Source organism: Emys orbicularis, chromosome 16 (genome assembly GCF_028017835.1).
Source record: "Emys orbicularis isolate rEmyOrb1 chromosome 16, rEmyOrb1.hap1, whole genome shotgun sequence".
Lineage (NCBI taxonomy): Eukaryota > Metazoa > Chordata > Testudines > Emydidae > Emys > Emys orbicularis.
The window spans coordinates 6610940-6624993 of record NC_088698.1 but is presented as its reverse complement, the minus strand read 5'-3'; the positions used below and the strand labels follow the sequence as shown (position 1 = coordinate 6624993).

General features: G+C 43.7%; 1 protein-coding gene across 1 annotated transcript in view; it reads right to left on the bottom strand.

Annotated features, from left to right (window-relative positions):
• The window catches only part of TPCN1 (two pore segment channel 1), a 58408-nt gene that overhangs the window by 11120 nt on the left and 33234 nt on the right, over positions 1 to 14054 (bottom strand). The window contains exons 9-18 of the mRNA XM_065417718.1: positions 13827 to 13926; positions 13202 to 13318; positions 11760 to 11884; positions 10037 to 10085; positions 9752 to 9815; positions 8409 to 8453; positions 7241 to 7297; positions 7099 to 7152; positions 2381 to 2453; positions 1902 to 2009 (exon numbers count right to left, since the gene is read on the bottom strand). Coding sequence (XP_065273790.1) covers positions 1902 to 2009; positions 2381 to 2453; positions 7099 to 7152; positions 7241 to 7297; positions 8409 to 8453; positions 9752 to 9815; positions 10037 to 10085; positions 11760 to 11884; positions 13202 to 13318; positions 13827 to 13926 — 792 coding nt within the window. The remainder of the gene's footprint in view (positions 1 to 1901; positions 2010 to 2380; positions 2454 to 7098; positions 7153 to 7240; positions 7298 to 8408; positions 8454 to 9751; positions 9816 to 10036; positions 10086 to 11759; positions 11885 to 13201; positions 13319 to 13826; positions 13927 to 14054) is intronic.

Below are 14054 nucleotides of genomic sequence, written 5' to 3'. Positions count from 1 at the left end.
GGGGGTTTCAGCCCTCAGCTATTTTCTTTGGAGTAATATGGCCCTCGCCACTTTACGAGTTGTGCAGGCCTGGACTAGATGATCACAATGGTCCCTTCTGGCCTTGGAATCTATGTATTATTTTGCACTTCCATTATTCACCAATAAATTTCCCCAGAGGTGGAGTGGGACAGGATAATATCGCTCTTTTCATCAGTACATCTCAAAGCACTTCACATAGGAGGTCTGTATCATTATCCCTATTTAACATATGGGGAAACTGAGGCACAGGGCAGAGGAAGTGACTTGCCCAGGTCTCACAGCAAGTCAGCGACAGAATCAGACACAGAACCCAGGTCTCTCTATCCACTAGGTCCCACTGCCTCCCTTCACTTGGTTGGGATATTTAGACTTTAGGCACATTAAAAGTGGACAGGTAAGGCCTCTCAGTTCCTGATCCAGACCATTTTTACTCAAATAGTCTTTACTCCTGTGGGTAAGCCCCACTGTCTCATGTGATGAAGGACAAGGTCTATGAATAAGCATTTGCAGGATTATGCTTCTTAGGACAAGGACAGTGTTTTACCGATAAAGCATCATGCATAAATAATTACATTTATAAATGGTGAGCTCCTACATCATTAACACGTGTACGCTTGGCATTTACAGAACACATTTTAAAGGTGAGCTCGCTTACCAAGACACAAGCTCAGTTATTTGTTCTTTTCCTGCAACAATCAATGGGAGAAAGCTGCATTCCTCACACATCAACCATTACAAGAGAAAAACAGACTTCTGAGTGCAGGCTTTGGCAGGTGAGTAAAGAAGAAAATGGTTTATTTTAAAATGTAATTAACCCATTTTTAAAAATCCTTATGTGTGCTCCATTAGCAAGTAGGGATCCTAGACAGCGTGACATAGTGAATAGAGAATTGGACTGGAACTCAGGAGACCCAGGTTCTATTCCCAGCTCTGCCAGGCTTCCTGGTTGATCTTGGGCAAGTCATGTCTCCTCTTTGGGCCTTAGTTTGCCCATCTGTAAAATGGGGATGATACAATGATACTGACCTTCTCTGTAAAGCACTTTGAGATCAACTGATGAAAAGTGCTATATAAGAACTAGATATTAGTTCATCTTTAATAAAAGAACACTTTGCCCTTCTACGGAACTTCCATTTGATGATCTCAAAGCACTCTACAAAGATGAATGAATCTTTACAAAAACCTTGTGAGGCAGACATTATCATACCCATTTAACTGAGGGACAGAGAGGTTAAATTACTTGATCAAGGTGTCACTGCAAGTATCAGAACTGGGAAGAGGACTCATGCAACCTGCTCTAACCAGTAGACAACCATTTGCCTCAGTGATTGGCATTTCTGGTAGCTACAGCGCTCTGCACATAGGATTCTAACAGAGGCTGGGTTAAGCCCTGAAGCATGAGGTTTAATATCCCTTCTGAAGTTTGTCATAATTAATTCCCATAACTCAAGATAATCTCATTACCCATATAGGGTTCCAGTTCCTTTGTGATACAGTCACGTAACCATGCAACCCTCCCAGTTGGGTCCTGCCAGTGAGCTGAGCCCTGGATTGGGTTGAAGGGGGGGAAAAAAAAAAAAAAAAAAAAAACCTCCCTCTCTCTGCTGCTTTGAAAACAAGGAGTCCGGTGGCACCTTAAAGACTAACAGATTTATTTGGGCATAAGCTTTCGTGGGTAAAAAAAAAATCTCACTTCTTCAGGTTCATCAGAAGAAGTGAGGGTTTTTACCCACAAAAGCTTATGCCCCAAAAAAACCTGTTAGTCTTTAAGGTGCCACCGACTCCTTGTTGTTTTTCTGGATTCAGACTAACATGGCTACCCCCTGATACTCTGCTGTTTTGGTTATTTTCCCATTCCCCATATGCCTTTTCTGTCTCACCTGAGCAGTTGAAGGGGTCGCAGGACGACGATGAAGTAGAATGGCTCCATGTTAAATGCCAGCGCCAGGAGACCCAGAAATGCAAACAGGGTGACTGAAAAATCAAAGCTGGAAGAGGGAGAGCAGAAATGGCCCGGTTTAGCCTTGCGAGGGGCAGAGTGCTCATGGCACTCTAGTTCAAAAGAAGACAAAGGGAAAGGTGGAGGGGTACTGGAATTTCCTGCAGAATCTCTATTGAAATAAAGTTTTCTAATCTATCGGCCTAAGGCCATTTTTGAAAGAAGGCAACTATATCCCAGCAACTATCACCATACCCCTCAAATCCTGCAGTTCTGAATTCTCTCTCATTAGTTCCCCACCAAATTCAGCTGATTCAAATTCAGATTGCTCAAGTGACACTGATGCAATGCAGGTTAGCACAACAGCTCTGGGTGTTATGCCTCCAGCCCCCATTCACTGTTCACAAGCAGCACACTTACAGATTCCATCCAGAAGACAGATACTCAATGGGTCCCAGGCCAGTGGTTTTCAGGAGCAGCTCTACCCCATAGACTGCAAAACAAGAGAGAATCTAATATCAACCCTTAAATGAGCCACACCATAACCATTCCTTATGTGCAGCTTGAACATGTAGGTTTGTTGACTGTAGGTTTAATAAGCTCCCATTCCCTTCCTTCATGTTTATCCTCAAGGGGATGATAAGTGGGCCCCACTTCTCTTCTAGATCACTAACTTCTCCCTTAGCTACTGTGCCGAACATTCAGATCTCTGGACAGGAGTGAGTGCCTATAAGAAAGGCTAATCAGTCATCCCAGAGGAACTTCAGGGCACATACTCGCCCAATTTAACCTCAATGGAATGTAATAAAGAATCATATCTATGAGCTCATTGGACCATGGGAGATATTTTCAAACAGGATGGAGGAAGGCTGTTTGTTTCATACACTGCCACGAGGGCACTCTGTGAAGTTCTTGAATTTAGTAGGACATTATGACATCAGGCAACAGTTCAGTGATCAAAGTATTTCTATACATCTGGGAATAAAAACATAAGAACAGCCATATTTGGTCAGACCAACGATCCATCTAGCCCAATATCCTGTCTGCCAACAATGGCCAGACCAGATACTTCAGAGGGAATGGACAAACAGGGCAATTTTTGAGTTATCCATCTCCAGCTTCTGGCAGTCAGAGGTTTATGGACACCCAGAGCAAGGGGTTGTGTACCTAACCATCTTGGCTAACAGCCATTGATAGACCTATTCTCCATGAGCTTATTGAATTCCTTTTTGAACCCAGTTCTACTTTTGGCTTTCACAACATCCCCTGGCAACAAGTTTCATAGATTGACTGTGCATTATGTGAAGAAGTACTTCCTTAAGTTTGTTTTAAACTTGATGCCTATTAATTTCATTGGGTGACCCTGAGTCACGTGTTATATGAAAGGGTAAAAACACTTCCTTATTGACTTTCTCCACACCAGTCATGATTTTATAGACTTCTATCATATCCCCCATAAATCTTTTCTAAACTGAACTGTCCCAGTCTTTTTAATCTCTCTTCATACAGAAAATGTTCCATAACCCTGGTAATTTTTGTTCCCCTACCCTGTACTTTTTCCATTTCCAATATATCTTTTTTGAGAGGGGGTGACCAGAATTGCACGCAGTATTCAAGGTGTGGGCATACCATGGATTTATATGGTGGCATTATGGTGTTTTCTGTCTCATTACCTAGCTCTTTCCTAATGGTTTCTAACATCCTGTTAGCTTTTTGACTGCTACTGCACATTGACAAGATATTTTCAGAGGACCACCCACAATGACTCCAAGATCTCTTTCTTGAGTGGTAAAAGCTAATTTAGACCCCATCATTTTGTATGTGTAGTTGGGATGATGTTTTCCACTGTGCATTTCTTTGCATTTAATCAACATTGAATTTCATCTGTCATTTTGTGGCTAAATCATCCAGGTTTGTGAAATCCCTTTGTAACTCTTTACAGTCAGCTTTGGACTTAACTATCCTGAATAATTGTGTGTCATCGCAAACTTTGCCACCTCACTGTTCACTCCCTTTTCCAAATCATTTATGAATATGTTGAACAGCACTGGTCCTACTACAGATCCTCGGGAGAACCTATTATTTATCTCTCTCCACTATGAAAATTGACCATTTATTCCTACTCTTGTGTCCTGTATTCTAACCAGTTAATGATCATGAGAGGACCTTACTTCTTATCCCATTATTGCCTATTTTGCTTAAGAGCCTTTGGTGAGGGACCTTGTCAAAGGCTTTCTGAAAGTCCAAGTATATTACATCCACTGGGTCACTCTTGTTCACGTTTGCTGACACCCTCAAAGAATTCTAAGACTGGTAAGGCACGATTTCCCTTTACAAAAGTCGTGTTGGCTCTTCCCCAACATATTGTGTTCATTTATGTGTCTGATCATTCTGTTCTTTACTATAGTTTCAACCAATTTGCCTGGCACTTAAGTTAGGCTCATTGGCCTGTAATTGCCAGGATTGCCTTTGGAGCCTTTAAAAAAAAAAAAAAACCCATCAGCATTACATTAGCTATCTGCCAGTCACCTGCTACAGAGGCTGATTTAAGTGATAGGTTACATACCACAGTTAGTAGTTCGGAAGGAACTCCGATGTGAAATTGCAGAACTCTTGGGTGAATCCTATCTGGTCCTGGTGACTTATTACTGTTTAATTTATCAATTTCTTCCAAAATGTCCTCTATAGATACCACAAGCTGAGACAGTTCCTCAGATCTGTCATCTAAAAAGAACTGCTCAGGTGTAGGAATCCCTCTTACATCCTTTGCAGCAAAGACCGATGCAAGAAATTTATTTAGCTTCTCTGCAATGTCCTCGTCTTCCTTGACTGCTCCTTTAGCACCTTGATTGTCCAGTGGCCCTCGATCATCCAATGGCCCTTGTTGGTAGGCTTCCTACTTCTAATGTACTTAAAGAATTTTTTGCTGTTAGTTTTGGGGGTTTTGCTAGCTGCTCTTCAAGTTCTTTCTTGGCCTGCCTAATTAAACTTTTACACTTGACTTGCCAGTGTTTAGACTCCTTTCTATTTTTCTCAGTAGGATCTGACTTCCAGTTTTTAAAAGATGTCTTTTTGTCTCTAACCACCTCTTTTAGTATGTTGGTTAGCCATGGTGGCTTTTCTTGTTCCTGTTACCTTCTTCTTTTTGGGGAAGGGTGGGGTGCGTGGGGGGAGGAAACATTTAGTTTGATCCTCTATTATGGTATTTTTAAAAAGTTTCCATGCAGCTTGCAGGCAGCTCACTCTTGTGACTGTTCCTTCGAATTTCCATTTAACTAGCCTCATTTTTGTTTAGTTCTCCTTTTTGAAGTTAAATGCTACTGTGGTGGGTTCCTCTGGTATTTTCCTCCCTAAAAGGATGTTAAACGTAATTACATTATGAACATTATTACTGAGTGGTTCAGTTATAGTCACTTCTTGGACCAGATGCTGTGCTCACTTAGGACTAAATCAAGAATTGCCTCTCCCCTTGTGGGTTCCAGGACTATCTGCTCCAAGAAACAGTCATTAATAATGCCTAGAAATTTTCTCTACACCCAATCCTGAGGTGACATGAACCCCAGTCAATATAGGGATAAATGAAATCCCCCATTATTTTTGGATTTTCTGTTTCTGTAGCCTCTCTAACATCCCTGAATATTTCACAATCAGAGTCACCATCCTGGTCAGATGGTCGGTAGTATATTCTGACTGGTATACTCTTATTATTCAAGCATGGAATTTCTATCCACAAAAATTCTATGGTACTGTCTGATTCATTTAAGATTTTTACTATATTTGACTCCAAGCTTTCTTTCACATGCAGTGCCACGCACCCCAGCACAACCTACTCGGTCATTCCTATATATTTTGTACCCTAGTATTATGTGTCCCATTGATTATCATTTGTTCCACCACATTTCTGTGATGCCTATTCTATCAATATCCTCATTTAATACCAGGCACTCAAGTTCACTTGTTAGTATTTAGACTTCTTGCATTAGCATACAAGCACTATAAAATTTGTCAATATTTAGTTGTCTGACTTTATGTGAGGTCACTAATTAGGACAGCCCCAGGGGAAACAAAAACAAGTCACCACATCCTCATAAAACAAACAATGGACATTTTCTCTAACTCCAACTTTTCTGACAACTCCTCTGCTGGCAACTGTAGCCAAAGAGCTCTCCATGCAGTTAAGTGAGAGGTTAGCAAACAGGTATTTGGATTCTCCCAAAGTCACCTTTATTGCAATTGTCAGCTTTACTTATTAACAGCTTTAGCTCTGTTTCAGTAGAATTGCTCAGCAGCAGCGAAAAACAAACGTCACTTATAGGAGAGGATGAACTAACTTGGATAAGTAATGAGTTCCATGGCAGAGCAACACACTGGCATAGAGGGATCTAAGGTCAGGCTCACTCTTGCCTTGTTCTGTTCAGGGGTGTTAGAAGACAGTACAGTCAACCTCTGTGGGAGGGGCAGCAGTATACTGCTCTCTCAAGAGCTCCTCTGATTTGTCTGAAGTGATGCTGACAGACTCAAAAGAGTCGCTACCTCCAAAATGGAAGGAGGACTGCTCAGACTCAAAGGTAGGGAATGGCAGTACCATGGAGGAAAATGGAAGGAGATTCCAGGTGAAAATAATTAAGGGAAGATGATTCCACAAAACAACAATTAACAGAGCAGGAAATAAATAGGGTCTTGGTTTGAGATGCGCTTTCAATATGATAATTCTACCAAGAGGGCTATGCAATGTATCCAGTCTGCACTGACAGTAACGTGAGTTGTGGACGCGGGTCAGTAAATGCCCAACAGTTTATGGTTGGGGTGAAAATGGAAGACCAGATGGGTGTGTGGTTTTGGGGCAATGTTACTAGGGGCTGAGTCAGAACTACATTCCCATTTAGATGCATCTCATTACATAGATAGCAGGGGTGCAAGAGGTTCCCTCTTCAGCACACCAAGTTTACCAGACGCACTTCTTACAAGCAAGCAAGGCCAATAAAATCTGTTCAGATCCAGGCACTGAGAAAAATGGCTTCCAAGGAAATGGATACTTTAAGCCCTTGAATGACTAAAATGCGCAACTGAGAAACCCCAATATACCCTTCTGCAGCTGTAATGGAACAAGGCAGTGCTGGTCTGGTGCAGCAACTTACTCGTGAGGAAGACGATGTAACTCCATGGGACATCTCTGGGGAAGAAGTTCCCACCTGCAAGGCACAGAAACAGCGCCTTCTCAGAGGGCTGATCAAACTTATGGAAGACGACAAGTCAAGAAATGAACCATGTATATCCTACCTTGCAGCATGAAGGTTTGAATTAGAATCCAGATCCCATTCACAGCTACCACAGTATCTGGAAAACAAAATGCACCGCTGCAATGAAAAGTTGCTGGATAATCAGATGTTAATTTTCTAAACTTTTAGGCAGGCAGTGTGGTCTAATGGTTAGGGCACAGGACTAGGCATCAGAAGATCCAAGTTCTGTTTCCAACTCTCCCAAGGTTACACATCCCATTCACTGGTAAAGCCCCCTACATTCTGTGCTTCAGTTTCCCAGTATATTAAAGGAGTATAATAACGTATCCACCTATGTACAATGCTTTGAGATCCTCAGAAGAAAAAAGTGTATTGTTGAATCTCAGTCTAACATACAGTTATTTTTCCTGGTACATTATTCCCTACATTGCCCTAGTATTACTTCTATATTCCAGTTTCTTTCCATCTCTGCAGAATTGTTCCAGGACCGTACATAGCTCCTAGGCCAGTTACAATGCGGGAAGGATACAGCACCATCACAAAGCTCCTACAGGCCCGCTTGTAGCGCCCACCATTAAGCCACTGGGACACAGAGGATCCAAGATGTAGGAACTCTCCCCTTCACTCCTTCCTTCATCCTACCATCATAATCAGCAAAAAGGGCACTTCTCTTACAGAATAAAAATCAATCAAAATGAGAGATTAGCGTAACAAGTGGGACCAGGAGTCAAACATGCCCTCCTCTCTAGAGAAGCTGGACAGCAATTCGGCTGCTCCGCTTAGTACAAACTCCAAGCCGTACCCCTTGGAGTTAAGCGGTTTGCACTTTCTGAAGTGCAGCAAACCACGGGAGCGTTGTGTGTCAAGTCAGGTCCTTTCATCAGCCTCCTCAGCTGCAGTGTCAAAACTGAAAGCAGGTGAAGTGTAACCATGCACCCTCTGAAATGCAACAGGATGGAAGAGCCCGCTTCTGAAGAAACCAGTCCCATAAAACACACTTCAAAATAATGTACAAACTAGTCCTTCTGAGAATCCCACACGCACATGAACTCCTTCCCTGATCGCAGAGAAGCACCGGGATTATTGTGGCTCCAATCAGAGCTCAGGTTCCACTGCACTAGGCAGTGTACAAACACAGAGAGAATCCCCGCCCTGAAGAACAGAGAGCTGAGTAGGTAAAATCATGAGATTTTGTTTTTCACACTTACACATGGCATACTGGAATGCTCGGGACTTCACCAGAATGTTAATGCCTGTATGAAGAAGGGAAATATTACAAACAAATAGATGTTCGTTACAAAAAATACTTAAAAATAAACTCACACGTGTACCAAATACTCCCTCTTCTTCCTCCGTATCTATTTAATGATCTCCCTGACATTAACTGGGCTCATTTTTCATATCCATTCTCAGCACAGGGTCTAGGTAGCACAGTGGGCAATAGTGCACTTACATGTCTTTCACTTCTTATGCCTGGAGTTCAAATCCTGACCTAGAACTCAAGTGACAGTGATGTGACAGTTCTCACCCTACTGCAGTTTCAAATTTGCCCACATCTTGAAACTAGTGCACAGTTCAAATGGAGATGTCAGTCACCGCCCAGTCCTGGAACAGTGGAAGCGTTCTAACTCCGGGCTAAAGTGCATTAGCACAGCTGCATAGGGACCTTGTACCAGTAGCTGCCTGCGCTATCCTTGGTTCAGGCTAGTTGTCCCTCACTAACCTACATATATATTTAAAAAAACAAAAAAAAAACAAAAAAAAACACTTATCCAGGGATACAAACGAGTAAGGAAAAACTGGGACATTTGCAACAGTGGCATGTAGAGGATATATTACGTTTAAGGCTGTATCTAGGCCACATTATAACCTCTATTTTCTCCTTTACAGCAGCTGCACATGCTCTGTCCAAATGCTGCATCCACCAGAGACTACGAAGACCAGCAACCCCTCGGAGACTGCAAATCCACTCCACAGCCCGCTGCTGTTGGAGGAGAGCTGCAGCCTCAGATACTGAGAAACCAATCTCCCAGACTCGGCCAGTCCCAGCAAGCTGGACTGCTGCATCAGACTCCCCTGCATGCTGTACCAGAAGACGAATCCAGCAATGGGTGGGCTCAAGGTATTTGCTAAGAAGCTTTCCTTATTTTATAAAGTTGGTTTCCGGGTCAGTGCACAGAATATACATTTATGTGACAGATGTCCTCCTCCAACAGGCCAGAATACCGTGCCTTTTGAGTGGCTCGGCAGTTAGCGACTGTGCCCGTCTCAGCAGGTTATCTGGAGTATTTAGACTGTTACTGTATTTATGCTTGGGGTAATGTACAGAGAATGTGTTCTTTCAGAAGGCCTCTCTTTTTTTGAAAAGAGATGGTTTTCGAACAGGTACATGCTTGAATTTAAAACATAAGACCATAAGAATGGCCATACTGGGTCAGACCAATGGTCCATCTAGCTCAGCATCCCGTCTTGAGACAGTGGCCAATGCCAGATGCTTCAAAGGGAATGAACAGAACAGGGTAATCATCAAGTGATCCATACAGCAAGTTACCTTTAAATATAAGAAACGCTGTCCGTGGAAGGTCATCAAACCAGTGCTCGCGGTTTCGTTTTGCCTGGAAGTGGAACAGACCTGATCAGCGGGAAGTATGAGCAGAGATTTATCAAAGTAGGTCAAAATTACATCCATAAGAGAATGGAGCAAGACCCATCTTCTCCCCAGGTCATTTCAGTCTTGTTCCACATAGTCTTTATATCTCCTCCACCTTCTCTCCATAAACTTCCCTCCAGTCCTCATCCCCTTCTCTCCTCACACTCTCCTCCATTTAACACTTGCCTTCCATTTTAAGCCAACAACTTCATAGAAATTGTAGAAATCCTTTAGGCTGTAAGAGAGAAAGATAAAAGGGTGAATCAGATCAAATCCCAGTGGTATTTGAATTTTGCCATCATGGGTACCAAATGTTTCACTATTTAAGTGTATCAAGTGCCTAATTGTGTCACCTGATTGTGGGAGAGGGGGAATGTTTTCCATGCCAGACGTTCTTTTCAGGAGAAGTTCCCTTAGTTTCTCGTTAACTCTTTGTTCAAACTGTATGAAAAATCAACATTCAGCTCATCCATTATTTGTGTCACAGGTTTTCCTAAACGCAAGTGGGCCTTAGGAGAGAGTAAAGGCTACCACGTTTCTGCAGCAAGGCCTGACAAAGACTAATACAGTCTTAGGGTGAAATCTTGGCTCCACTGAACTCAAAGAGAGTTTTGCTATGGACTTCAATGGAACCAGGATTTCATTTATATTGTAAGCTCTTAGGGGCAGTGTTTACTTGCATGCACTACATGCATATAAATAAATAAGGTAAGATGTCACCAATATTAAGGTTTGCATAAGCCTCCTGGCTGATAGCTGGGTGATCAATTGTGTGGTTTGTAAAATGCCATTTACAAATAATTGGACCTGAACCATCCTTGAAGCACATCTTAATTCCTCATTTACTACTAACTATTCCTTTCCTGCTAGGTTTTGGTTGGTTGTTTTAAAAAGGTAGTTTTAAACTTTTGAGCAACAATAAAACTGGTGCAAAGATATGAGATGAGAGAACCCTGTAAGCACATGAAGTAAAAATGACTGACAATCAGCCTGGGCCAGATTTTTAAAGGTGTTTAGATACCTAAAGATGCAGATTTGAAAAACAAAAAACAGAAACAATTTTACTTGGTGCCTAGTTGCACCTTTAGGCACCTAAACATCTTTAACAATCTGACTCTTGGTCCCTATCCCATCCTCAACAGAGCACACAGATGCTGAACTAGCATCCAGATTCACTCTCTTCCTGGGGGTTTAGTTTTATTGGGAAATGAAAACCATTATCTACAACCACATTAGCGTCACCCTAATATTCCACCCTAAGCTTAGCTATGCCCCAAGTTTCCCTTTGGGGTTTCCTTGTCCTATCATTCTAGGTCTCTCTCGCCCACAAACACACTCATCTCTTTATATCCAGGTTGGAGTTAACTGGACCCACCCAACAGCATGATTCAGCAATAATTACTCTGACTCTTAATGCAGGGTTCTGCAGTGTTTTTCGGAACTCCAGGAGAGTGATGCTTTCGTGAAATGCCAGGGGACATAACCAATTGCCGGTTAACTGAGAACGTGTTAAGCTAAAGTTGCATTGCATGTGCAGAAGTTCTCCTTTCTTTGGGTCTCATGTCCAAATAGGGTCCTCTGTTTCCAAGGACCTCTGTCTTTCACCTATCTCCCTCTGCTTAATGGCTGTCATCGCAGTACTGTCTCTCCAACGGGGCAGAAGGGAAAGCCACCCATTGGCCGGCAGATCATAAAGCAGCAGGGGATTATCACTTCGACACCCCTTTCAAGCCCAAGTTCAAGAATCCCAGAAGTGTTCCCCGACCCCAGGCTGCATCGAAGCCTGCATTCTGGGATTGATTTTCCTTGATAAGCCACACCATTCCCTCGGACGTCTGGTATGGACCCAGAGTGTCATGAATCCTGTCAAATGCTGCCCCTTTTCTAGGTTACAGCAGCAGCATCCTACCTGACTAAAGCTGTATTGCTTGGATTCAGTGCTTTGAAAGTTAGATAACGTTCTCTGGCGCACATCCGAGGCTTATAAAACCGCATCAGCCCTTCAAACTGCTTGAAGGAGATACCAGATGGTCTCTAGAAACACAGAAAGGAGTTGCCATAAGTGATGCTGTAGGAGGAAGCACAGGAACATATAGGCCATATAGGAACATATAATTCTCTCTTAGGACTGCTTCTAAGCAAGATTTAAATGTCAGGATAAGATGCCGTTACTACCACCTCTAGAAGGCACACACTCACTTATTACTCTAGAACAGTGTTTCCCAAACTTTAACAGCTCACGAACCCCTTTCACTAAATTGTGAAATCTCGTGAACCGCCTCCTAAAAATGAATATTTTCAGGGATTTAAGTTTAAATTTCCTCAGTGTGATGGATGCCCCAACTGCCCGGCCCGGCTCTTCCCGGGGCTCGGGCTGGGGTTCAGGCTGCCGGCTCCCCCGCTGACGGGGGCAGGGCTCGGGCTGCCAGCCCCAACTGCCCGGCCCCGCTCTCCCTGGGGCTCAGGCTGTCAGCCCCCCGCAGAGCGCTGGGGTTCGGGCTGCCGGCTCCCCTGCTGACCGCCGGGACTCGGGCTGCCAGCCCCAACTGCCCGGCCCTGCTCTCCCTGGGGCTCAGGCTGCCAGCCCTGCGTGGGGAGCACTGGGGTTCGGGCTGCCGGCTCCCCCGCTGACCGATGGGACTCGGGCTGCCAGCCCCAACTGCCCGGCCCCACTCTCCCTGGGGCTCGGGGTGTCTGCCCTGCAACCGGGTCCCACCCGCTGTCTCCAATGCCTGGGGTCCTCTGTCTGCCATTAGTGAAATTTTTCTGGCAAACCCCCTGTAACGTTCTGCGAACCCCCAGGGGTTCGTGAACCCCAGTTTGGGAACCACTGCTCTAGAACCTAGCTAGAGGAAAAGTCTCCTGTGATTAGCTTCTCTGCTTGGTCTCCTGGTCAGTGGAAGAACAGAGAACAATCTTGCACTGAAGTTCTGTCCAGTTTAAGTGCCAAGCAATAGGGCTTCCACCACTTCCCTTGGGAAACTGCTCCACAGCCTAACCGAGCTCACTGCCCGGATACTTTAACCTACGCTTTCCTGTTTCAATTTCATTCCATTACTCTTCGTTATACCCTCAATTCACCATGCTAAATCATCCCTCTTCTCCCTGCGTGTGTACAACCTGCAAAATATATTTCTAGGCTTAACATTCCCTTTAGCTGTCACTTAGCCGTCCTGTATCTATTGAATCCTTCAGGTTTTTGATCACACTGAACTTTGTCATCAATTATTGCTGGTGGAACACCACCTCTTTAAACACTCAATTTCTTCTGATGTGCTACTGGTGGGGGTCAGTGACAGCTTCCAGTGACACAGGCTGAGTATTTCTTGCACATATACGAATATCCCCTACCTGCTTGCTGACAAGCAGGCGGTAGGCGTGTTGTATGGCTGTGCGTTTGTGCAGCAGCAGGGACTTGAACTTCCTCTTTTCAATATCACTGAACGTGTCAAACACCACAGCAAGAAGCTGAAAAGAAACAGATGAGACAAAGCGGAAGTCAGGCTTTGATCGTTACAGCATATGGCCTCTTTTGCCACATGGCGTCTGGACACTTATGAATAAGCACCACAGAGAGGCACAATAGATGCCAGCAGTATGGATTTTGCTAAGTGCTGTGCTAATGCAAGGTATAGTAGAGTTAATAAGAATCTCTAAGCAACCTGGACACCAAAGGATTAACAAGAGCACACACCCACAGTTACATTTTTTAAATGGTGCATAGGTATTTGGCTACACAGCTCCTATTACCATTAATGAGAGGCACATAAAGAAGTTTGTATAGTGCCTGTTCATACCGGACAGTAAGCTCAGGAGAACAGGGGGAAGAGGGCTAATTGTTTTTAATCAGATAGGCCCTGTCATTACAACACAAAAGATAACAGGCACTATTACCAAACCATTGTGACAGGTGAAGAACTCTATTGCAATATCCAAATGAGAGGAAGGGGAGTCCCAGCTGCAGTAAGAAACGTACCAAGTTCATAATGAAGTAGAGCTCAATGGAGAGGTACACTATGAAGAAGACACAGGACCAGGGGTTCCGGGAGTAAGATGGCATCATCACATCAGGGAAACTGCCCCCCAAAAGATACAAGCCAACTTATTAGTAGCCACAATAGTCTCATTCATGCAACGTTTCACACTGACTAGATGATCATACTATGTACAGGAACTGTGTATATGCATACACAAATCAACATCC